This window comes from Rattus norvegicus, chromosome 18 (assembly GCF_021556685.1).
Source record: "Rattus norvegicus strain SHRSP/BbbUtx chromosome 18, alternate assembly SHRSP_T2T, whole genome shotgun sequence".
Taxonomy (NCBI): domain Eukaryota; kingdom Metazoa; phylum Chordata; class Mammalia; order Rodentia; family Muridae; genus Rattus; species Rattus norvegicus.
Window position 1 is genome coordinate 3,587,960 of NC_141551.1, and position 26,305 is coordinate 3,614,264.

General features: G+C 47.2%; 2 protein-coding genes across 8 annotated transcripts in view; one reads left to right on the forward strand and one right to left on the reverse strand.

Moving 5' to 3' along the window:
- The first annotated feature begins 4,496 nt into the window (after positions 1-4,496).
- On the forward strand, positions 4,497-24,597 carry Rmc1 (regulator of MON1-CCZ1). 6 transcript variants are annotated; one of them, NM_001009638.1, is given in 20 exon segments: positions 4,497-4,674; positions 4,977-5,053; positions 6,625-6,709; positions 8,207-8,263; positions 9,873-9,959; positions 12,386-12,526; positions 12,754-12,857; positions 13,601-13,690; positions 13,782-13,887; positions 14,766-14,877; positions 18,846-18,890; positions 19,073-19,126; positions 20,094-20,222; positions 20,637-20,743; positions 22,784-22,903; positions 23,154-23,231; positions 23,452-23,556; positions 23,645-23,713; positions 23,791-24,016; positions 24,443-24,597. In NM_001009638.1, coding segments are annotated over 20 exon segments (1,974 nt in total). In that variant the 5' UTR covers positions 4,497-4,572; the 3' UTR covers positions 24,523-24,597.
- Npc1 (NPC intracellular cholesterol transporter 1) overlaps positions 24,315-26,305 on the reverse strand; it is a 45,926-nt gene continuing 43,935 nt past the window's right edge. For both annotated transcript variants that reach the window (XM_087592243.1, NM_153624.2), the window contains 1 exon segment: positions 24,315-25,628. In XM_087592243.1, coding sequence (XP_087448369.1) covers positions 25,546-25,628 — 83 coding nt within the window. In that variant the 3' untranslated portion in view covers positions 24,315-25,545.

The following is a 26,305-nucleotide window of genomic DNA, read 5'->3' on the forward strand; positions in this document are numbered from 1 at the left end:
CAGAGTGAATGCTTTATCGCTGGGATAAAGTTCTCAGAAAGAGGCTGCACCTTCTTCTGTCCTGGTCCAGCCAACCACAGAGCTGATGGACTGAATGCAATGTCTGTGATTGTGGGGAGTATCGGAATACTGCAGACCCAGAGCATACTCAGCCATCTTTCCTCACCACTTCTGTGTCAGACCTGACATCCTGTGACTAACACAAAACCTTTTGGAATGTACTGCTTCAACAAAACCTAAGGATGTCATCAGCCAGCATCTGGGACTCGTAGCAGGGGTTTCTTCTCTTTCCCTTTAATCCACCTGCTTCATGTTTCCATCAGTGTACTTTTTAAGTGTCTTAATTCATGGTTTTCTTTGTTGTTGATACAAAAATGCAACGAAACTGATTCCACATTAGTATATGAATTTGGGGTGAGCTACAACTGTTTTCCTGGGCCGTGCTTACTCCTACCCACTTACTACCTCATTCCTTTGAAGTTAGAGTTGTTTTTCATGAATGTCACCTACACTCTGAAATTGCATTTTATCATGTATTATATACTGTTGGTTCATGGGTCAGCCTTATGCAACTTAGGAAGTCCCTATTCCCCAGGACTGCCAAGACCATGAGTCTCAGCAGAAAGTGCACTGTCTCAGATGCTGGCTACCATGGTAACTGCAATAATGCAGCTACCACTCCCTCATTCTCCTCATCCTGATCTGTCTTTCAAACTTGTTCCTTTCAAACCCATTGTCCTCATGTGATAATACAAACTGCACATTAACCGGCATGAGACAGTTGTTAGCTAATATTCATTGCTGTTTCAAGCATCATGATAGTACTTGACATGTTTGGGAAATGTATGAAAGCTTTATTATTACTGTGTGGCTCGAAGGCTTAAAGAAAATCGATGTGCCAGGGTAGATATGACAATTTTTATTCTCGCTAACTGTCCCAGAAGAGAAAACAACAGCAGGATGTGAGTTGAGACCCTGCACAAATGACACAGAAGATAACTGTGTAACAGACTACAGCCTTAGTGCCTTTTCCTGTTAATGTAATAAAACAATCTGATAAAAGTAACTTTAAGAAGGGTTTATCTCAGTAATTTGTAGTATGATCCGCCATTTCGAGGAAGTCATAGCAGCCAGAGCTTGAAGCAGCTGGGCATGCTACACTATAGAAGAGAGCAGAGAGCAGTGCTTAGGGGACAGTCCACAGCTTACAACAGTATACAGCCCCACACAAGGAGTGGTACCAGCCATAATGGTTGGGTCTCACTAACATAATGAAGACAATCCCCAACAGATGTGCCAGGGAGCCTAAATAGCAGGTGATGCTAGAGTCTGTCAAGTATAATAACACCAACCATAACATTACATTCCCTTGTAAGAGGCAATTCTCTCTCAGGATCCACCCACTGTGTCTCTGTTTCTTTTTTATTTAAATTTCGTTTTTCTTTTTCTTTTCAGTTTTTATTTTTTTGAGACAGGGCTTCTCTGTAGACCAGGCTGGCCACCTTCAACTCATATCTACTTGCCTCTTACTCCTGAGTGTTGGGATTAAGGCCTGTGCTGCACTGCCTTGTTTTATTTTTCAATTTTTGTGGTGTGTGTGTGTGTGTGTGTGTGTGTGTGTTTACACACGCATGTGGAGGCCTGAGGTTGATGCTGCCAATGATTCTTTATCACTCTTCCACCTTACTCATTGAGGCGAGGTCTGTAAACTAAATCCAGAGCTCACAGACTGTCTGGTCTTGCTAGCCAGCTTGCTCTGGGGAATCCCCTGTCTTTTGGTCTCTGTCTTAATTAGGATTTCTATTGTCGTGATAAAACACCACAGCATAGCCAAAAGCAATGGAAGAAAGGGGTTTATTTCACTGAGGAAAATGAAGGCAGGAACAAGAGCAAAGGCCTTGGGGGAATGCTGCTTCCTGGCTTGCCTCTAAAGGCTAGCTCAGCCTGCTTTCTTATAGCACCCAAAACCACAAGCCCAGGAATGGCTCCACCCACAGTGGACTAAGTCATCCCAGATAAATTATCAATCAAGAATGTGCACTACATGTTTGTTTTCAGGCCAATCTTGTGGGGATGTTTTCCCAATTGAGGTTCCCTTTTCCAAAGTATGTCAAATAGACACAAAACTAGCCAGCACACTTTCCTGGAATTACAGTGGGTCACCATGTCCACCTGGATTTACATGGTTTCTGGAGGTGTGGACTCCAGTCCTCATGCTTGCAGGGGAACCTCCTGTCCAGTCCTGCAGTTTTTCTTTGTATTTCCTGTGTCTGTTCTGTTTTACCCTCATGCCCCCGGCTTGGCACACTCTTCCCAGTGCTCATTCCAAGTAAGGGTGTTAAACACAGCAAGTGAGCTAGACTTGCTTAGGGCCAGAATTTCTTGACTCTCAGCACTTCCCCCTCATCCGTCCCTGAACATCTTTTTCTGCTGCATGGTCAAGGATCCAGTTTCTGCCTAAAGCCACCAGGAAGAGAGCTCTTCTGGGCAATGCTGGGCTCTATCTCCACAGAGGCTGTTTCATTTTGCTTTGCCTTTTGAGACAGGGTTTTTGTGTAGCCCTGGCTGTCCTGGAACTAACTCTGTAGATCAGACTGACCTTGAACTCAGAGATCTGCCTGCCTCTGCTTCCTCAGTGCTGGGATTAAAAGCATGCGGCCACCACCACCCTGCAACACACATATTTCTGAAGCCAGCTCCTCTTATATTATCAGTGCTCGTTTTCTAACCAAAAGGTTTAGAAAGTTCAAAGACGAAAACAGAAGTCATGAAAACAGCTACAGTGAGAAGCTGCCGGAAACTCTAAGGAACTATGGTGAATGGTCCTTTAGTCATCTCACATGGTCTGACAAAGAATAGGCAACAAAAATTGAAACAAAAGCAGCAACAGGAAAGTCTGTGCTACTTTTGGGGTCTAGAAAGTGTCAGAAGCACCTTCTAGGCTTCTTGGACAAGTATGCACAGCTGTCTTTTTCACAGGCCAAAGTTTCTGAGCCCTGGAAAACAGTCCAAGAGTAAAACAATGAAGAGAAGGAACCACCCAACCACAGAACTGCTCCCTCCTCCCTTGGGGTGTCAGGGTAGGCAAGTGCCCCCAATAGTTGGCTCTGCTGCCTGAGGGCTGCACTCCCAAGTAATCTGAGCTCACCTCTTCCCTGGTAGGAATCTCCCTTAGATGCCATAGAAAGCCTGGTGCTAGGGAGCTCAGTTGGCTCTGAGCCCTACTGTTTGTTTTTGTTTTTAAAACACCTTCCGCCCCTCCCCTCCCTTATCACTTTTAAAGCAGCATAGCCCTGGTAGAGCAAAGTGGTAGTGTCCAGCCCTCGCTTCAGAGGCCTTAGGTTTTGGCTGCCTTCGGTACTCTTCCAGCCCCTTCCTGAGAGTTAAAAGGACTTCACAAAAAATGCAAGCTAGAGTTTTAGTTTGATAACTCTTGTTCCATGTTCCAATACTTAAGCTTTCAGAAGGTACAAAAGTCATTGAGCAGTCTCGTAATTCCAGTTCTTGGAGGTGAGTGCTACCGTGCTTGCCTAACATGCATACCCTCTTCTGGCTTCTAAGCTCACCTGCACTTGTGTGGACATACCCGCCAGCATGTGCGTGCGCGCACACGGGCGCACACACACACACACACACACACACACACACACACACACGCACGCGCACTACCAAACTTAAATCTATAAAAGAAAGTGAAAAAAAGGTATTTGCCATGTAGCAAATGAATTCCACAGGCAAACCTCCAGAAAACAGAAATAAATGTCAGGCCAGAAGGGGGCGCCACAAGAAAGGCAAGGCTCCTCAAACTCAGGTCATCATACTGAGAGCCATCTCCCTGGACTAAGGCTGTTTCTTCCAGGCCTTAGCGGCTTGTGGATGGTCACCTGGCTGGCTGGAAATTTAATGCCCTAATCTCCCTTTATTTCCTCTTTAAATAAAGGCGCCAGTCCCATTGGCTTAGGGACCTACCTGATGCCTTCAGTTTTCCTTAATTTCCTTTGAAGCTTCAAGCACATTCTGAGATACTGGGGATTAAAACTTCAACACGTAAATTCTAGGGGAGGGGCGAAATCTAGTCCCTAACATCCTAGCAGATCACAGTACTTGCCAGTATGGCTAAGGCAGACTGCTCAAAAAATCAGTTTCTGGGGCTAAACACGGAATTCCGTTGAGTAATGTAGTTGCCTGGTGTGAGGGAGGTCCTGAGGTGAACACAGAAATCAATCCTGGCTCGTAGATCTTTGCTGCACGCTTACAGTTAGCCTCCTGCCTCATCTCTCGACTAAACAGACAAAAGCAGAACCCTGGGCGTAGGCGACGCAGAATGTCACCACCCGTAAGCAAATTAGAAACCAGGCTGTCCTCCCAGCAGCCCGCAGGCTTCCGGGTCACGTGACCCGACCTCCTCCCTCCTGCAAGGGGGCGTGTCTTCGGTGTTGGGACCCTCCCCCGCTCACTGAGGCGCCGCTGGCCCGGTCACGTGGAGGGCGGGGCGGGGCCTAGGGCTGCGGCCCAGCGGCGACCCGGTTCTTGGACTGCATCTTCTACGGACGAGCTCCGCCGGTCCCAGCCATGGGCAGCGAGGACTACTACCTGGAGCTGTGCGAGCGGCCGGTGCAGTTCGAGAAGGCGAACCCGGTTAACTGCGTGTTCTTCGACGAGGCCAACAAGCAGGTGAGCGGCGGCCACGGCGGGGGCCGGGCGCCCAGACGCCGGAGTGTCTCTGCACCGGCGCCGAGAGTGCGGGGTGTATTGTACCAGAGCTGAGACGCGAGTGAAAGTGCATGGGCGGTGTCAGTGTGCGAGCTTGCTTTCAGACGGTCAGTCCCAGAGTCTGGCCTGCGGTCTTAAAATTCGTCTAAGCATGTCCTGTTTGTTCGGATGAATCGAGGATGTGGTACGGTAGACATGATTCTTGAAAGGCTGAGTCTAGGTCCTTATAAAGTCTGACCATTCATGTTGCCTCTTTTCCTCAGGTTTTTGCTGTTCGGTCAGGTGGAGCTACAGGAGTGGTCGTTAAAGGTCCAGATGATAGGAATCCCATCTCTTTTAGGTAATTTGCACTTTCAGAATAATACCCACATGTAAACACCGGCGGCTTTCTAACTCAGAAAGTTGAATCATTTTGTCTCTAAGCGGCCTGTCGTGTCAGTAAGAAAAAGCAGTGGACATTTGCTAGTACAGTTTGGTTACAGCACAACTGTCAGAGTGAAATAGGGATTGCTAGTTCAAGTGGGAACCAAAATCTCCTAGAGCACCCACTTCCTGGTACTTGAAGTTATCGAGTCCGTGTGTTTTGCACTCATTTCTGCAGTGCGCAGTGCTGGACCTGGGGACTCATTGACGTTTATCCCAGCACTTCTAGAGTTTTTGCTGGGTGGTGGAAAATCCAGTGTTCTGGTGTAATGGAGAACAATCAGGGCTTCCACTGAGGTTGAAGTGACAGACCGGCTTTCCAAAGTATGTAGGTTGACAATGTGATTGACATAGCAGTTCTTTTCATTTTTACAAGTCCCTCAGCACCTTGGCAACAGGCCTATAATCCCAGCCCTCTGGGAAGCTAAGTAGCAAATAGCTTGCAGGTTAGTGGCAGTGTAGCAAAACCCCGTTTTCAACAACAACGACGACAACAAAAATCTCAGAAAAATAAATTGCATTTAATATGTGTCAGCTGTTTGAAGTAAAAAAAAAAAAAACAGCCAACTTTGTTTTCCTTTGTTACTTTCTTCCTTTATTTTTTCATTTTTTTTTTTGAGACAGGGTTTCTCAATGTAGCCCTGGCTGTCCTGTAACTTAATTCTGTAGACAGGCTGACCTTGAACTCAGAGATCCTTCTGCTCCTGCCTCCTGAGTGCTGGAATTCAAGGTGTATTTGACAGCTTGTCTTGCTTTCTTTTAATGGCCCTTGCTCAGCACATCCTGAAAGCAGCTTTAACTGGAGAGAAGAGATTTAGCAAATACTGTTTGCCATGCTAAGCTCTATGCTAAAGCTCTGTTCATCGTGTGGGAACACTTAGGGGTGCAGCTTTGACATCAGTAATGGGGTTGAGTAAGGCCACAAGGTGGGAAGGGAGTGATTTCTGGTTGGAGTCGAGACCTAGATAACACCAGGAGCAAAGGTGTGATGTTCTGGGGAGTCTCCTCCTTGTGTTTGGGACACTGTCTCACTGGCACATTACCATGGCAAGGGCTCCTTAAGGGCTTGCTTGCCTCTGTCTCCACAGCCCTGGAATTATAAGGGATGGCACAGTGTTGAGATTTTTTTTTAAAAACAGCTTTATTGAGTTAAAATTGGCTCATAAATTGCACATTTACTGTGCATTGATATATCTATACACCCAGGAAACTGTCACTACAACTAAGGTAATGAATGCAGCTTTATCCCACAAGATCTCCAGTAGTCTTCAGGTGACGTGTGTGACCCCAAGTCTCCAACCACTTGGCTGTGTCATCTGTCCACCTCACTAGCAAGTCGTTGCCTGTAGATTCTGGTCACAGCTTCAGAAATGCAATTCCTAACATTTGGCTCAGGTCTGCTGCTTCCCAGAGTTCTGGCTTTTTGTCAGTGGGAGTAAGGACTAGAGTTGAGAGCGGCTTCTCCCCTAACCGTGCTTTCTTCTTCAGAATGGACGACAGAGGAGAAGTGAAGTGCATTAAGTTTTCTCTAGAAAATAAGATACTGGCTGTCCAGAGGACTTCGAAGGCCGTGGTAAGACATAGCTTAGAACAGCATCGGAAAGAGAGCGGGTGCTTGGAAGAGACAGAGTCTGAGTTCTGGCTGTTTGCTCGTCCTCAGAGTCAGTGAAGTGGGGGCTCCTGAGAGCGTTTGCAGATAAGAGGACGAACGAGCTTACTTATCATTTGTCTGTCCTTAAAGGCAGTGTGTATTCATGATCGAAATGCTGAGCCTCATCATGCCATTGTCATACGTGTTTATCGTGTCCTGTGATAATGTTCTGCCCCATTGCCTTCTCCTGGCCCCCCTCCTGGACCCCTTCTGGCCTCCCCCCTCCTCTAAGTGGCCCTTTTCTACTCTGATCATTTGTATGTGTGTGGATGTGTGTACCATGTGTGTGCAGTACCTGAGGAGGCCAGAAGAGGGCACAGGATCCCCTGCAACAGGAACTACAGGCGGTTGGGTGCTGACAATCGAAGCCGGCTGTTGAGCCAGCTCTCTATCCTCTATTTTGTTTAAGTAATTTGGATTATCATGCATCTTTATATTGCTTGTTAACTGGCAACATGGATTATGGGAGGTATATTTTGATTACTTGGTAAATGAATCGTATTTCAAGTCACTTCAGCATCTGGTTCTTTCTCCACCAGATATGCTGGAGAATATTGGATTGGGATATCCAATGCTGGATTGGGTAGGAACAGGCAGATGAACACAGTTGGGGAGTTTGCTGGTGCTTCATCTCTTGGACATCCTCACTATCGCTTGCCTTGGGTTGGGATGCAGTGTGATTAGCCTAGCATGAGGAGATCACAGGTTTGCTCCTAGTGTCTCATGTCAGTCATTATTCATCCCGTTCACTGCTGTCATCAGTAAAGTAGAGAAGGAGGTGGTGGGAAGACAGGCAGACAGCTGTGTTTGCTGCTGCTTTATTTCTCTGGATTTCCAGGAAGCCTGGGGGAAGTGATGTCACCCATTTGAGGAATATATTTCTCCTTTCCTCCCTCCTCCTTTCTTTCTGCTCCTTCTCTCTCCTTTCTCTCTATTTCCCGCTCCTTTTATGGTCAAGGTTGACCTGGAATTTACTACATAGAACAAGTTGGTGTTGAACTTAGAGCAATCCTCCAGTCTCAGCTTCTTGGGTGCTGAGATCCTAGGTATGAGCTGCCCACTTGGCTTGAGGAATGAGTTTTAGAAGTCTGTTCATGAGTTCCAACTGAGTGTTTAGGTGGACTCCTTTTAGTTGACTGGTAAATCTGGTTTCATTTGATCCTAATTGTCTTTATATCTTTTCTCTGTGGGTGTTTGTCCAGCTGTTTTTTAATCACTTTAAAAATCTGCTTGTCAGGCATAAGGGGACACACTCTTAATACCCCCTAGCACTCAGAAGGCAGAAGTAGGCAGCTCTCTCTGCCAGCACTTCCTACTGAGACCCTGCCTCAGAACAAAAACAAAAAAGTTGTCCATTTTATTTCGTAGTAGGCTATTTAATCTGATAATTTCCCTCTGTGTATTTTTTCTGTCTTTCAGGACTTTTGTAATTTTATTCCAGATAACTCTCAACTGGAGTACACACAAGAGTGCAAGGTACACGGCTGGTGTGGGGGAGGGGGCTTCATTCCTCACTGCAGTGTCCACTGTTGTTTGTGTGTGGAGAACAGGTTGGGTAGTAGACACACATTGGAATCTCTGTCTGGGGAGGTGTCTGTGTTGACGGTGAGCTGTAGAGGTTGGTTGGGGGTTCAGCTATGCCAGACAGTTTCACCCAGTTTTGTCTCTTAGCTATAAAGTGGAGGACTGATGGTAAAGGGTCACCGTCAAGGCTCCCTGGGGCTTCCTCACCGTGCTTGCAGGCCTCTGTGTCTCAGGCTTGGATCCCACCTGCCCCATCTTGTAAGGTTCTCTGAAGTGTTGTTTCCTCAATGAGTCTCCCTCCTGTATCCCTGCACCCTATGTAGGTATAGCCCTAGTCTCTCTTAATTAGAATAGCTGGGTGTAGAAAATGAAGCTGGTGGGAGGGAGCTCTGCCATGGTCAGCCCAGGGGCAGCTGGGAGAGTAACCACAGTTGTCAGTCGCAGGAGTAACTTTGGTGTACCTCATTGTTCTTGGTAAGTGGCACTCAAGATGGGGTCCTTATCTGTGAGAGGAGACTCAGGACTTAACCAAACTCCTTCCAGCCCTACAGGTGCTCTAAAGGAACCGCTCCTTGTCTGAGCCCTGCTTTGCCCCTTCTGTCTTTGAGCCACCCATTCTGTGGTCTCAGGCCCTGGAACCCATCTTGGTTTGTGTTAACTGAAGAACTTTAGCCCTTGTATTATTGTAATGACTGTGAGAATGTTGCAGTTTGAGAGGCAGAAGTTGGAATTTCTGGCCTCTGGGTATTATCTTTCTATAAAATTTAGGCTTCTTTCTCTGTTCAGCAGGGTACAAGGATTCAGAATCTTTGGTAGAAATGTTAGGACAAAAATCGGGAGAGCTGTGTTTAAGAGCGTTTGAATCTGGCATGGAAATGCTCCCCTGTAGCCCAGCATCTGGGCGGGTGAATCAGGAGAGTCCTGAGTCCAGGCTGCCTGGGCTGTAGGGCTCCAGGCAGCCTTTGTCAGAGTGTGGGATGGAGCCTAATGAGTGAGTGACCGTAACAGCCGAGCATTGAGGTTTTGAAGGGAGCTGCACAGCCTTCAAACCAGAGCATTCACACTTGTTAGAGCTACAGTGTGTCCTTGATTTGTGTGTGGTGTAGGTACGCCTGTCCTCACAGGTCAGTGGAGGATGTGGAGTGTCCTGCACTGTGCCATTTTATCCCCTTGAGGCAGGTCTCTTACTGAACCTGGAGATAGGCTAGTGGCCAGCAAGCCCAAGTCCCTCCTCTCTGCTCCTCATGTCCCACACCAGCACTGTGATTATGGCCACTTGTGGCCATTTATGTGGGTACTGGGGATTTGAACTCAAGTCCTCCTGCTGTGAGCAGGGGCTCTTACCCACAGGGGCATCTCTCTAGCCCCTTGCTTTTTGTTAATTTTCACTTATTTATTTTTTTGGAGATAGTGTTTCATGTCCAGACTGGCCTGCATCTTGAAATGTACCCATGGATGGCCTTGAATTCCCAAATGCCCTGCCCTAGCCTCCTGGGTGCTGGGATTATAGACATCACAATCACAGCCAGCTAAAAACCACCTTTTTTTGTAATTCTTCCAGACCAAGAATGCCAACATACTAGGATTCTGCTGGACCAGTTCTACCGAAATTGTCTTCATAACGGATCAAGGCATCGAATTTTACCAGGTATTATATCAGTTATAGATTTGCTAGAGAAAGCAAAGGCAGTTCAGCAGCCTGTGTTGTATCAAAAAGGTCCTGAAACCAACCTCTTAGTTGAGGAAACATTATACAAAAGTAAAAGTTCCTAAAATTGACTGTCAGCCCCAGTTTGTACATAGTTCAGTTTTCCTCTGGACACGTGCATTTATCATTGTTATTTTTATTTTTATTTTTTTTGCAGTGGGGCTCCTGCACATAAACTTGTGTGGTGTAGGTTTTTCTTGCATAGCAGTATGCTTTGGGGGTTGTCCCCAGATTTCGTCCTGAGAATAGTTCTGCTCTGTGGACAATCTGCTGTTTGCCGTGTCACTTCCTGTTACAAGATGTCTGGCTTGATTTCACTCTTTATGGTTGGTTACTCCAGAAGTTCACGAGCCGTCTTACATGTTTCTTCATGTTCATGGGCAAGCAGTTCTTGTAATTGCATAGATACAGACAGACACCATTACATTTTTCACAGATGTCCATGCTTTGAGAAATAGTGTGGGACTCTCTTGTCCACATTGCTGCTGGGCCTGAATCTCATTGATCTGTAGACAGTTGCCTTCTCAGACGGGGAAAGATTCTCACTGTCCTCTTAGGACAGTGGGTCACAATCCCTATCACAAGGGTAACCTAAGACCATCAGAAAACACAAATATTTGTAACCATGGGCTTTTTTTTTTTTACCTGCACCTCAGTTCCTAAATAATGACTCTGAGACTGAATTATTTATGAGTAAATGCCTAGGTCTTAGACTTGGTCTTATTCCCTGACCAGCCTTTAACTTAATTAACCCATTTATTCTATTCTGTGAGTGCCACAAGGCTGGTTATCTCTCCTCAGATTCATGTCTGTCTCCTCAGAGTTCAGGGCAAATCTCTTCCTGAGCCTGACTTTATCCCAGAGTCTCCTTTTCTGACGGGAACTCCCATATCCTATTTCCTGACTCAGCATCATGGAGGAGCCTTGACAGCAGTGTAAAATCAAATAATGAGCATGAAGAGCACTGTAAGTTTAAATCCATACACGGAGAAGGGGAACCTTGGACCCCGGAGGATAGAGGCCTCCCTACAGTCATTTTAAAAATATCTGTGCTGGTGCTTAAGAGCACTTTCAGGATCATAGTGGGTCACAGACATCCGAACTTCAGTGCCAAGGTATTCAAAACCTCTTCTGACTTTCACAGGTGTAAGACCTGCGCATAGTTCATATCATATTTTCCAACACACACACACACAAAACATTTATATACATAAAACAAAATAACACTGGAAAAACACTCGGTTCTCTCTAGTGAGTAAGTATGTCAGATCCCCAAGACATGTTAGGGCTGGTGAGATGGGTCAGCACTTGTCACCCAGTCCTTGTGATCTGAGTTCCTTCTGTCATGAGAGAACTGTCACCCCGAAGACGTCTTCTGATTTCCATGTGCACATTATGACATACTCGTGTCTCCATATACATAATAACAACAAAGAAATAGATTAAAAAGAAAGAGAACTCCAGCATGCTTCTTTATGGCTCTCAGTGTGTGTGTCTGTGCCACAGTGCACATGTGGAGGTCAGAGGAGAACTCTGTGGAGTCCCTTATTTCCCTCCGTCTTTTTGTGGGTCCTGGGATCAGGTTAGGGCAGGCAGTCTTTACTTGCTGAGCCATCTTTCTGGCCGTGTACGTTCTCATTTTGTGAGGCTTGGGTGAGGATGTTCATGCTTGGCCTTGATTTCCCTCGTGGGGTGAGTGTTGGTATCTTGAGTCTGCAGTGTTCTTAGTGTGCCAGAATATGGAGAATAGATGTGCCTAGATTCTGAAGGGCTGCACTTGCAAGCGGTCTTACGAATAGTGGGGTTAGGAAGAAGAAGCCTGGCCTGATCAGCCAGGTGGAATGTAGAGAGAGCTGGTGGCTCTCATGTTGTGCTGTCTCTCAGAGTGTAGGAAAGAGTAAATTAATGAGGGGTGGAAAGCGCCAGGCACACAGCGCCATAATAAATACAAGTAGCAGTTAGCTGTACGACCCTGGGCTGCATTGTTTGGGTTTTGTGGTGGTGGTGGTGACTGAACTGGCTGGGCCTCCTGTTTCTTTTTTTTTTTTTTTTAAAGATTTATTTATTTATTATATATAAGTACACTGTAGCTGTCTTCAGATACACCAGAAGAGGGCATCGGATCTCTTTACAGATGGTTGTGAGCCACCATGTGGTTGCTGGGATTGAACTCATGACCTCTGGAAGAGCAGTCGGGTGCTCTTAACCACTGAGCCATCTCTCCAGCCCGGGCCTCCTGTTTCTTATGCAAGCTCTTGTCCACTGGGTTTATCCCGACCTTGGTGGGCTTTCTGTGCTCTTTATTTACCTCACTTGTTGTAGCAGTCTTTTAACGTGAAGATCCCTCTTCTTGACCTTCGTCCCAGGTGTTGCCTGAGAAGCGAAGCCTCAAACTCCTGAAGAGCCACAACATCAATGTGAACTGGCACATGTACTGTCCCGAGAGCTCGGTGATCCTGCTGTCCACGACAGTCCTTGAGAATGTCCTGCAGCCTTTTTACTTTAAGGTGAGAGTGAGCCTCAGCCCCTTAAAATAACCTCTCTACCCAGCTCTAAAGCTGGTCGGTCCTATGAACGCCGCCTCTCAGACCACTAGAGGGTGCCCTTCACCATCCCAGCAGTCCAAGAATGTCCTGAGGGGGAGCATTGAAGACCTGTCTCCATTGCTTTCATGCCGGGCAGGCTAAAACATGGAAGGAGTGCCCTAAATGTTCCTAAACTTCCCCCTAAACAGGCTGGCACCATGTCGAAGCTTCCCAAGTTTGAGATTGAGTTACCAGCTGCACCGAAGTCAACTAAACTTAGCCTCTCAGAACGAGACATTGCGATGGCGACCATGTATGTCTGTCTTCAGAGGGTGCTGTGTGTAACATGACACTTTTTTAAAAAGTTTTATTTTTCTGGGTATGCTTTATCTGTATGTGTGTGCACCTCAGAGGCCATAGAGGGTGTCAAGTCCCCTGGAAATGGAATTACAGCTGCCATGTGGGTGCTGGGAACTGAACCCGGGAGCTGAGGTGTGACTTATCACAGTAGAATGCACTTTCCTTCTTCTCTGTTCTCTGCTTGGCCACCCAGTTTAGGGAGTTGAAAAGTGACTGCTTTTTTGGCTCAATTCTGGGTGGGGACTGGTAGGCGGGGCCAAGCTCATTGCTGGCACCCAGTAGGTGACATCTGCTGTGGAGAGTGCCTGGCCCATCCTTCTGTTACGGCACATGTCCTCGTTCTGTGAAAGGAAGCAGCTAGAAGGGAAATAACCAGTGGGTGTTGTGACTGTTGACCTGTATTTCTTCCCTGCCTTGAATTGTGTGCTTGGCTGTAGTCAAACTGTATGTAGAGGACTCTTACTATCCCTGTAAGGCTGGGTTGGAACTTGTTCTGTAGTCAAGATGACTTGAACTTCTGATCCTCCTGAGTGCTGAAATTCTGAACATAAGCCACCATACTCAGTTTATGGCATGAAGGGGCTCAAGCCAGGCCTTTGTCCAGCTAGGTAAGCCTTACTCTAGCAGCTCAGTTACGTACCCAGCGGAGAGAAAGGACTCTGGAATGGCCACGATGACTTCTCTCTCTCCGACTAGATACGGGCAGCTCTACGTCCTCTTCCTGCGGCATCATTCCCGGACCTCCAATAGCACAGGAGCGGAGGTGGTGCTGTACCATCTCCCACGGTACGTCTGCCTCATGCCCTCTTCTCTCTTTGCTTTTAAGTTGAACTGAGGTGTGCTGACCTCTTCCTCTGACTTCTGTGCTCTCTTACAGAGAGGGTGCGTGTAAGAAGATGCACATACTGAAGTTGAATAGGACGGGAAAGTTTGCTCTAAATGTAGTGGACAACCTGGTAGTTGTCCACCATCAGGACACAGAGGTAAAGTCTCCTGGGGAAGCTGCGGTTGTCTGTGTGGGGCCCTTTGATAGGCTTTGTGAGAACCGGCAAACCTGACAAGGGTGGGAAAGAGCGTAAGCTCAAAGGAGTTAAGTTTAACTGATTCTCTAACAGTTTATTAAATAAAAATGATTCCAGTTTGGGGATGCAGTTTGCTAGGCAGAGGGCTTGCTTCATTTGTCCCATCCCAGCTTTGCTTAAAGATCAGCTGTGATGGTACACACCTGTTATCCCAGCACGCGGGAGGAAGAGGCAGGAGGATGAGAAGTTCAAACAGTCGTTAGCTCTACAGTGGGTTGGAGGGCAGCTTGGGCTACATGAGCTGCTGTCTCAAAAAACAAAACAAACAAAATAAAAAAAAAACAAACCAAACAAAACAAAAAACTAAGGAAATTAAAAACTTTAAGAAGACATCATTTGATGTGATCTTTGTACTCTTGCTCAATCTTGGATTGATCCAGCTGAGCTGGGGCCTGCTGCAGACCTGGGTGTGGGTGTGGATAGCAGTATCTGACCAGGGTGTTGGACACTGTCCTGCCCATCAGTCTGCAATAGGTCTTGCTTTTCCAAGTGGTTAGCTGAGCGCCTGGTGGTAGGCCAGCCACACCTTTCCTCTACTTTGCTGAAGGGTCCTGCTGCTACGTCTCTAACTAATGGAGATGTTGTTTCAAGTTCAAGTGAAGTTTATATGCCTGTTTCTCTTTGAGATCTTACAAGGAAGCAGGAAGCATTTGTGAAAGCAACAGCAGTGGGAAGGAGAGTGTGATGTGCATAGCCGTCCTCTGAGGGAGAGCTGGGCTGGGGTGGCTGGGCACAGGCTTCCAGACCGGCAACAGGTGATGTGTTTGCTCCTACCGTAGACGTCAGTGATATTTGACATCAGGTTACGGGGAGAGTTCGACGGCACAGTCACCTTCCATCATCCTGTGCTTCCAGCGAGATCAATTCAGCCTTACCAGATCCCCTTGGCAGGTAAGAGAAGTTCTGCGAAATGGCAGTGCTGTCTTTTCCCCACAGGGCCATATTCTTGTTAGAATCTTCTGGGGTCAGGCTCAGAATGGGACAGGGAACGAGGAGAATCCCCAATCTGCTTTATTTTGCAGAGGAACATTTGTTTTCTTGTTTTGGGATGCTGGGGGATTAGTTAACATTTTCTGTTTTCCTGTTTCTGTAACCCTGGGATTAAATTCAGCTGACTATGGCTAAATAGTTTTATTGGGCTTACATGCCCCTGCATTTTCATACTCTGTGTTTGGTTTTGTTTTTTTTTTTAGATTTGCTTTTTACGTATGTGTTTGTATGTGTCTGCATGTATGTATGAGCGTGTGTGTTTGGGTGCTGTCAGAAGGCAGAAGAGGGTGCTGGAGTCCCTGGAGCTGGAGTTACATGTGGTTGTATCTTTGAGGATGAGGATGCTGGAGACTGAATTCAGGTCCTGTGTTAGAGCAACAAGGACTTTTAACCACTGAGCCAGCTCGCCAAACCCTTGTTTGGTTATAGCAGATGTGGCCAATGGTTAGTCACAGTAACCCCACAGTCGGGGAGGAGGTCAGGAGAGTAGTAGGTCAGTAGTTCAGAAAAGAAATAGTCCCATTCATAACAGGCCTCTAATAATACTGTTACTGTAATTTTATAGGAGACTACAGTCCAGTTAGCTGGCTGTCTCTGTTTTGTTAGGAGACATACATGTCAGCTGGCCTGTGGCAGTTCTCAGCCTCTGATTTCCTTGTGCTTTTGTGGAGACAGTTGAGAGCCACGCTCTAGGTGGTAGATTGGTCAGCAGGCGCTCAGCCTCGAGTAGCTGGCTCATCTTACAGGCTCAGAAAATGTCCAGTGGCATCTGGCTTTTCCTGGATAACATTAGCAGTAAGCAACGGATGAGAGCAAATTTTTGACATGGGTAAAACCACTGTAAACATGTAAAACCCTCAATTTTGATCCAGTAATAAAGGAGCAATAAACAGGCTGTTTGCTTGAGCAAGGTGCAAATTGAAGTGGATCAGATTAGTCTAGGAAGGACTGTCCAACATTCTTTTATTCTGGCAGTAATTACGTAGCAAGCCTAGTTGTCTAGAAAGGTCACTCCTGACTTACGAAAATAATGAAAATAAACTATTGCCGAGAGGGCAGGAATACATGGGTTGCTGGGGTTTTAGGCAGTCTGGGCAGGTAGAGCATGCCTTCCCTTTGTGTTTCCTGCTGCACATGGGCCCCTGGGATATCTGAGACTAATGTGCCCACCTGGCACCGGTTGGGTGGGCATGTACCCATAAGCTGATTGTGAACGCATTGGTTTTGTCTTGCTGAACAGGTAGGTGGCTTGTGTTTGACTGTGTTAGGAACACCAGGGGTCTCTGGAGATTGAAATGCCCATGCTCTCTTGAGGCCCACGATAGGCAATGGAATTTTCCTCTTCAGTGAGCCAGTGCTTCGCTGAAGCTTGAGTGACTGCACGGCCATCATTTGGATGTGGACTGTGTTAGATGGCTGTCTTACCTATGCAGCTAGGCAACACGGCCTTCTGATTGTAGTTGGCCAGGTGGCACAGAATGGGAACCCTGCTTAGCTTGAGGAGTGCTCTCATTCCCCAGGCTGCAGGACAGCCAGCAGAACTGGTTGAATGAGGCTCTGCCATGAGAGGGTGTGCTGCTTAGGTTGGCCCTCTTAGGCCTAGATCTGTTCAGTGCAGCACAGAGGGTAGGGAAGCTCACTGTTCAGCAATTGCCCACAAGCCGGCTTCATTCGACCCATCAGTGAATCTGGGTAGTATTTTTGAGATATCTGGGTCAATTTCTCAGGGGTTTAATGTGCACATTTAAACGGTGATTCTTCATTTCTGGTTAAAAACAAGCTCAGGGCGGAGACGTGGCTTATGGTGAAGAGCACTTGCCGAGCCTGCAGAGGACCTGGGTTTGGTCTCTGGTACCCGTGTGGTGGTGGACAACTATCTGTAACTCCTCTCTTGGCCTCTTCAGGCACCGGACTTGGATGTGGAACGAGTGCACACACTCGTGCGCGCGCGCGCGCACACACACACACACACACACACACACACACACACACACACAAACACACACACACACACACACACACCCATAAAACATTTAAAATTAAACCTTAAAACCAACTTCTGTGTGGGAAGCTTTGACAAATTTCCTCTTCCTGGAGACACATTTTCATGCCAGTGCTGACACCCTCCCTCTTGTTGCTCAGAGGTGTCATTAATGAGGCAGGGTCCTCCCCCTCCCCCTCGCCCTCCTCCCCCTCCCCGCCCCTTCCCCTCCCCCCCCACCTCGCCCCTAACTACAGTCAAGTCCTGCTGCTGGAGCCATTATAAAGTCTGTCTTTACTGTCATCAAGACAAAACGGCAACCAACAGATTGGGAAAAGATCTTTACCAATCCTACAACAGATAGAGGGCTAATATCCAAAATATACCAAGAACTCAAGAAGTGAGACTCCAGAGAGCCAAATCACCCTATTAAAAAATGGGGTACAAAGATAAACAAAACATTCTCAGCTGAGGATTATCGAATGGCCAAAAAGCACCTAAAGAAATGTTCAACATCCTTAGTCATCAGGGAAATGCAAATCAAAACAACCCTGAGATTTCACCTCACACCAGTCAGAATGGCTAAGATCAAAAACTCAGGTGACAGCAGATGCTGGCGAGGATGTGGAGAAAGAGGAACACTCCTCCATTGTTGGTGGGATTGCAGACTGGTACAACCACTCTGAAAATCAGTCTGGAGGTTCCTCAGAAAATTGGACATTACATTACCTGAGGATCCAGCTATACCTCTCTTGGGCATATACCCAAAAGATGCTCCAACATACAACAAAGACACGTGCTCCACTATGTTCATAGCAGCCTTATTTATAATAGCCAGAAGCTGGAAAGAACCCAGATGCCCTTCAACAGAGGAATGGATTAAAAAAATGTGGTACATCTACACAGTGGAATACTACTCAGCTATCAAAAACAATGACTTCGTTTTTGATATTCATATCAAACTATGAAATTCATAGGCAAATGGAATGAACTAGAAAATATCATCCTGAGTGAGGTTACCCAATCACAGAAAAACACACTTGGTATGCACTCCTTGATAAGTGGATATTAGCCAAAAAGCTCAAATTACCCAAGATGCAATCCACAGACCACAGGAAGCTCAAGAAGAAGGATGACCAAAATGCAGATGCTCCCACTCCTTCTTAAAAGGGGGAAAATATCATAGAAGGGGATATGGAAGCAAAGTTTAGAGCAGTGACTCAAGGAATGGCCATTCAGAGCCTGACACACATGTGGCCCATATATATACAGCCACCAAAACTAGATAAGATTGATGAAGCTAAAAAAATGCATGCAGAAAGGGACTCTTCTGAGAAACACATCCAGATTATGTCCAATACAGAGGTCAATGCTAGCAGCAAACTACTGAACTGAGAATAGGACCCCCTTGGGGTAATTAGAGGAAGAGTTGAAGGAGCTTGCAACCCCATAAGAACAACAATGCCAACCAACCAGAGCTTCCAGGGACTAAACCACTGCTGAAAGACTATACATGGACTGACCCAGGGCTCCAACTGCATATGTAGCAGAGAATAGCCTTGTTGGGGCACCAGTGGAAGGGGAAGCCCTTGGTCTTGCCAAGATTGGACCCCCAGTGTAGGGGAATATGGGGGAGGGCAATAAGGGGGATTTATAGGGGGAACACCTGTATGGGGGAAGGGAGGGAATGGGGGCTTGGACAGGAAACCAGAAAGGGGAATAACTTTTGAAATGTAAGTAAAGAAATATATAATAAAAATTTAAAAAAAAGAAAAATAATAATAAAAAAAATACCTAAAAACAAAACAAAATCTGTCTTTGCTCGGCTCGGTTCTCCTTCTAGCAGGCTCCCTGACTGCCTCCTCACACTTTGGTTTTCTGTTTGCAGGTCCTGCTGCTGTAACCAACCAGTCTCCCGTCCCCTGTAAACTCTGTATCCTCACGAAGGTGGTGGCGCTGTGCACACAGGGCAGTCTCCCTGCCCCACTGCTGGAGCTGCTCTGGGGAGGCAGGCCTTCTGTGACCTCAAACGTGGGGGTTGGGCAAGTGCTAGGTGAATGGGGCTTCCCTTTTATCACCCAATGTTCCCAGTGTGGACTTTCCTTTAACGTACAGATTCCTCCTCGTGGATCGTCTTCCAACCAGACATCATCATCAGTGCAAGCCAAGGTAGGTCTGGGGGCCATTGCCTACTTTAGTCCTGCCAGAGTGACTTCAGTATGAGTCTTTGAGGTGACTGACCCTCCCCTCAGCCTTGAAAGTGGGACTGCGTTTCATCCTATACCCTCCTCTGCAAGGGTTTTTCCATGAGCATGTATGATTCTTATAGCTAAAGTGACTAAGAATGGCCAATCCCAGTTTGATTCCCACGGCCATTTCAGAAAGCTGCCTATGGTGAGTGGTCTGCATTCTCATTCTCTAGCCCCACTCCCTGTGTTCCTGCCCAAGACCCCTGCCCTTCACCTTTCCAGCAGACAGCTCCTCAGCCTGCTGTCTCTCCCTGGGTAACGGCCTGCGGCATTGCACTTGAGAACTTCCCACCAGTTTCCATGGTTTTGAGTGTCCAGCCTCACCCTCTGGGATTCTTAGGTAGACACCCACTGTATATAGTGAGTGCTTCTCTTCTGTATACTGACAGTAGGGCCAGCTCTTGGAAACTGAGAAAGGCGTCACTTTTTTTTTTTTGATGTGACCTCTGGTGGCACCAGCTTGCCTGTTAGCACTCAAATAGGCCGATGAGTGGGTGGGTATTTCACTGATAGCCTATGGGGTTACCTCCTGCACCCATGAGCTAGTACAGCAAAAACACAAGTACCTGGTACACAGCCAATGAGGGGGCTAGCACGTTAGAGGGGAAGGAGTCCTCTGGATTGAGCTGCTGTCCTTGGAGACAACCGTGAGAGTGACTCTTAGTGCAATTCTTCACGCATTAGAAATCAGCTAAGTTTTCTGATAGTGTGACTGTCAGGTCTTCCACAGTCAGCCTCCTTCCTGGACATCCTAGCTCCTTGTTGGTCGGGAAGGAAGGGCTGTTAACTGTATTTGCAGTCCTTAACCTGGGGCAGTTGGGACATTCTTTGTTGGGTTTGGTTCTGGCTAGCGCACACTGATGAACATGCTACCTCTTAACATCCAGGTTACCTCTGGAACCTGCAGGTGAAACTTCAGCCCATAGTGAATCTCTTGCCAGATAAAGGAAGACTGATGGACTTTCTCCTCCAGAGGAAGGAGTGTAAAGCCGTCGTTCTGTCTGTCTGTTCACAGAGTAAGTGCACTGACCCTTTCCCACTGTCTGTGGAAAAGCACCATCTCTTTATTTAATTATGCCTTGCGGCCTGTGCTTAGTACCTGCTGAGCCTCCTTCCAGGGTGCCCAACCCCACCTTACAACTGGGAATTGAACATGCCTTTCACACTCAGGCCGGCACACTTGAAGGATGGATTCTTAACCTCATAGGAAAGACTGGGAGATAAACACAGGACTTGTAGACTGACAGAAACCCACCAGTAGGCAGAAAGCTGATTACATCCTCTGGTGCCACTGGTCCTGACTGATTTTAACATTTCCTTGAAGGTCCTCAAGGCAGGGTTTGCATGGGTCACCCTCTGAGACTGCCATGTCACCAGCACGTGGGGATCCTGATTACAGTGGGTCTGACCGTGTGCATTGTACTTTCCAGTGCTGAGTGAGTCAGACAGAGCCACGCTGCCTGTGATAGCCACTGTTTTCGATAAACTCAACCATGAGTACAAGAAGTACTTGGATGCTGAACAGAGCTACACAATGGTAAGACAGACTGTATTGGAGAGTCCTGCAGTGTGATGTGGTCATACAGCGTAACAGCTGAGGGCACCGTGACAGTGGCAAGCCAGAGTGCATCTGGCTCAAGGCTTCACTGTTCTGCTTTTTAAAATCTGTTTGTGCTTTTGTTTGGTTATGTTGTAGAAAGACAATCAGCCGTGGCTTTTAACAGAGCAAATTAGAGATGTGATTTCTTTCCACTGGTGCTTGCCTTTCTCCTTTGCAAATATTTAGAAATATCAGGTTATCTAGAGGGACATTTGGGCAGGGCGTGTCCAACATGCAACACGTACTTGTATGAAACCTAAAAGTAAATTCTAAAAGATGGTTATTTCAAGTAAGAATAGACGAGTGTGTGTGTGTGTGTGTGTGTGTGTATCCCCCCCCCACCCCCAGCTGAGAACCAAACCCAGGGCCTTGTGCTTGCTAGGCAAGCACTCTACCACTGAGCTAAATCCCCAACCCCTTGTGGGTTTTTTTGTTGTTGTTGTTTTGTTTTTGTTTTAAAGACAGGGTTTCTCTATGTTGCTGTCCAGGTTGGTCTTGAACTCAGAGGTCCACCTGTCTCCTGAGTGCTGGGATTAAAGCCTTGTTTTTTTTAGAGTCTCACTGTGTACCTCTACCTCTGGCTGGCCTGGAACTTGGTTATAGAGAGTCCTCCTAAGTATTAGGCATGTGACACGACACCTGGCCAAAATTTTATTGGTGAAATGTGTCCTTTGACAATTTCCTGTACGTCTGCAGCGTTGTTTCCTCACTTCCCGGTCATCCCTCCTACCTGTGTCTCCCCTCCTGCCCCTTACTCCTCTTTCCTGTTACGATGGCTTTGTTTTATGACCCACTGATTTTAATGAGGACTGTCTAATAAGCACAGATTTGCAAAAGTCCCTTGGAGCCTGGTTGGGATCACTATTGGGTACTCAACCGGAAGGCCATGGCTGTCTCTTCCCAGACAGTTCAGCAGGGAAATTTAGGGTCCCATGAGCCCCTCCAGATCCACGGCTGACGGCCAGTGCAGTGCAGTTGTGTGAGATGTCTGTGTCAAGCTTATGGGTGGTATTTTGTAGCCCTTTCTTGGTCTTCTGGCGTTTACATTCTTTGTGATGTTCTCTGAATCTCAGAAGGGGCTGAATATCCAACATTTATCCTCAGCATCTGGGCAGACACACAGATATCCTAGGACAAGTACCCTGTGAGCCACTGGTTAAGTACCAGCACCATGCATTTCAGTTAATAGACAGCACGTGTTCAGTGAAAGGTAGGGAAAAAGTTACTGTGGCTTATTACTAGGTACGAAACTTAGTTCTTCCACTTTTCTAAAGCGTGAAAGAAACTTGGGACAAGTGGGAGAAATTATTTCAAGGACATGCTTAGCAACAGTGGACACTGTTTTAAGCAACAAACTGAGACCCCCACTTTGCATGGCTATTTGAGGTTAGTGAGTCCTGGGCCACTGAAGGGCAGGCTGCCTACATTACCTCTCCTTGTTCTGTGTCAGCCGTCTGGCTGTGCCTCCTTCCTCCTCTTGGTCCTTCTGGTGGTGTCCTGGGCTGAGGGCTTGAGCCCAGTGGCAGACTCTGGGCTATGCCAGACTGCTTATCAGCTGTCAGGAAGCAGAGGTCTGCACTGAGCTGCTGCTCACTAGAGATCAAACAGCTGGCACAGCTCACAGCTCTGTCGTCTGAATAATTCCCATTACACTGGCCTGTGGCTGTAACTTGGTGGTAGAAATGTAGATTGGTGAAGCTCTGGATCCATTTCAAGGACTACAGAATGAATTCTAAAATGACAGCATAGAGCCTTTACTGTCTGGCAGAACTTCATGAATGAGGGCGCAGCTGGCCAGGAGAGTCAGGTCAGTTCAATCTTCAGAAGTTGGGAAAAGCATGACTGGCTTTATTTGATTGCAGTCTCCCACAAACACTGGAGTGTCTGGCTTGTGTCTAGAAACTTAAGTCTTGAGCTAACTATAGTGGGTACCATTTCTGTGGAAGATGACTAAGGTCACAAGTTGTCCCTCTTTAGGCAGTAGAAGCAGGGCAAAGCCGGAGCAACCCACCTCTCAAAAGGCCAGTGAGGACCCAAGCCGTGGTAGACCAGTCTGATGTGTACACACACGTGCTGTCACCATTTGTGGAAAACAAGGTATGTAATGGTTTCTGGTCTCCCAAGTGGGTTACTGAGAGGGCAGCAACAGAATCCACACTATGGTTAAATTAAGTGGTATTGCCCTGGGAGAGGGTCTTGGGCCATGAGGCTGGCTTCTAGTAGACTTATACTTGGTCACTAGGACGTACGGTCCATAAGGATTTGTCTACACCAGCAGACAGGATCAGTAGGCTGCCTGTAACTCCTTTTGCAACTCACATTACAAGACCCCCTTCTTCCTCCACAGGAGACGCCACCCAAGTTTGTGATAGCTGTGCTGATGGAATACATCCGTTCTCTGAACCAGTTTCAGATCCCAGTGCAGGTACCTTCAGAGGGCTGCTTGCCATCCTGAGTTAGAGGAAGGAGGTCAGAAGAGATGGCTGAAAAATCCGCAGACCCCGGGGTGATGTTAACATGTCAGTCATCAGTGGGGATGGGGAATCTGGTTGAGAATGCTTTGTTACAGCTAAATTATGGGAATGTGGCCAGTCACATAGTCCGGCCACTCAGCGATGTTATTTACCTTCTTCCTGTGTCCCCAGCATTACTTACACGAACTTGTCATCAAGACACTTGTCCAGCACAACCTATTTTACATGCTCCACCAGTTTCTGCAGTACCATGTGCTCAGCGACTCCAAGCCTCTGGTCTGTATCATTGGATGTCCATTCTGTAGTCTCTAAACCTCCCCGTGGGAACCTTCCAACTGAGGCCGGCTGAAACCCTGTCTTTCAGGCTTGCTTGTTGCTGTCCCTAGAAAGCTTTTATCCTCCCGCCCACCAGCTGTCTCTGGACATGTTGAAGGTACCCGCCCTGCCCAGCTTCAGGTCGCCAGCGTTCTCTCCTGTGCTTGCCCTGACTGCTGTCTTCCTCACTTTCAGAGACTTTCAACAGCAAATGATGAGATCGTAGAAGTGCTTCTGTCTAAGCACCAGGTGCTGGCTGCCCTAAGGTTCATCCGGGGTATTGGCGGCCATGACAACATTTCCGCACGAAAATTCTTAGATGCTGCTAAGCAGACTGATGATGTCATGCTCTTCTATACCATATTCCGCTTCTTTGAACAGCGAAACCAGCGTTTGCGAGGGAACCCTAACTTCACACCAGGTAAGGGAAGGCCCAGGGTGACCTCAGGCAACGGGGGGGGGGGGGGGGGGGGGCTTTCAAGAAGTTCAGGGTGGAATTTAGGCTTCTGGGGCATATTCTATATCTGGCCTTGGAATCTCTATATGGACGAATCAGGGACAGGAGTGCCTCAGTTTTAAATGGTGATAAAACAGGATGCAGGAGAGGAGCTTATGCTGTGTGTACACAGTACAGGTGGCCTGAGTGACAGGTCAGGGATGCCCTGGTCTGACAAGGATGTAAGCCGTGACTGCTGAAGGTACGAGTTCTGCAACAGACCTCAAAATGTAGGAGGTATTTTATTAAAGAAAAATAAGTTAAAACCCAGCATACAACCCATGAGCATTGTCTGCACTCCGTCTTCCTGTGCCACAACCAGCTGGCACCTAAGCTACATTTTTCCTGCAGGAGAACACTGTGAGGAACACGTAGCCTTTTTCAAGCAGGCTTTTGGAGAACAAGCTCTAATGAGGCCTACAACATTCTGAAGTCCCTCAACGGTTTTAATATAAAAATGTACAAAGTTAATTTATTGCATTAATAAAGCTCTTTAAACTACAAAAGTGTTGTAATAAAGTACCTACAGCATCCTCAAATGTTGCTGACTCCCAAAACAGGAGAGAGCATGTGGGCTGGCTTTTCAGAATTGGGGATCAGGTCACAGTTGTAGCCACCACCTGTGAAGTGGACAGTCAGTTGTGTTGGTGTTTTGCTGGGGCAGACACAGGTGAAAGGCTAAGGCAGACTTGTGAAGGACTGTTTCCCTAAAGCAAGCACGTGAAAGGACATGAATAACTGGCATGTATTGCTTGGTCTGCCTTACATTGCGTAGCTGAGCTCTGTTTGTTGGGGCTCCACAGAGAAGGAAATAGAGAGCTAAGCTGTGGAACATTTGTTGGGTCTTGAGTCTTCGCTGTGAGAGGCTCAGCAGAGAGCATCGAGAGTTCCTGTTGGCCACGCCCCTCCTGCTGATGGCCATTCAGCCGAGGCCTGGCCACTGCTGCTGCCATCCCGATACTATTGAACTGGACAGCTGATGTATCCGTGAGGTGTTTGAGTGATCGAGTTGCTGACCTATGAACTGAACTGCTGATTTCCTGACAACACAGATAGGATATGCTGCAAAGAACCTTTCTTAACACATCCACTTCCCACTCTCTCTGGTGGGTGTTGGACTAGAAGGGGTTAAAGTTTTAATAATGGTTTGATAGCCATCATTAAAAGTAGGCATTGAAAGAATGAAAGTTGTAGAACTGCCCTTCCTTGTGCCCAAGATGAGGTTTCTTAGCCTGTAGGGGCTGGCGACTGTTGCCTTCAGATCCATAATACTGCTTCACAAGTTAGTGTGCATTCCTGAGTCTAAAAGAGTGAGTGGAGTTGCATTTGCCACAGCTGTGACACAGCCTAACTCCTGGGAACAACCAGCAGCCAGCTCAGCCTTGACAGTGCAGCTGTCCCGCAGTAAACTTGACCTATCCATAGACGCAAAGTCACCAAAGTCTGCTACATGGCTAAAAATTGAGGAGCCGTTCTCTCTCTGTCCCTTTGTACCGCTCTTGAGTGGTGTGTCTTTTAGCTTTATTCACTGATGGCCCTGGTGAGACAAAAGAAAAGAAGTGTAAACACAATCTCCTGGGCGTGGAAAACAGCCCAGGGTTTTGTCCATTTTTTTCTATTTTTTTTGTGTGTATATTTTGTCTGTATGTACCTATGTACAACATCTGTGCAGTGCTTCAGAGGCCAGAAGAGGGTGTCAAATTCCCTCAGACTGGAGTTAAGATAGTTCTGAGCTACCACAGGGGTGCTGGGGACTGAACTTGGGTCCTCTAGAAGAGCAGCCAGTGCCTTAACCACTGAGCCATCTCTCCAGCCTCCAGTGACTTAGTAACAAAGCTGTAAGGCAAACTCATCCGTTACCTTTTCAACCAGGCTCACTGAATGAGGTAGGTGGAGTCGTCACAGCCACACAAGAGAGGGCAAAGCAAGGGTGGCAGCTTCATCTCACTGAGCAGCAGTGAGCCCAGGCGCTCCAGAACGCCTAAGGAAATGACCTGGCTAACTGATGTCCAAGGAGGTTTGACTTTTTCCTTCTATAGCTTTATATGTAGCACGAGTTATCAGTACAAACTCAAGAGTCTTCCAGCCTAAGCTGGCCTCACACACTGTCAATGACCTTGGACTTTGGATCCTTCCTGCTTCCACCCCTATGTGCTGGGATTACAGGCTTGTGACAGCATGCCTAGTTAATGCAAAGCCCTTCTTCCCAAGCCT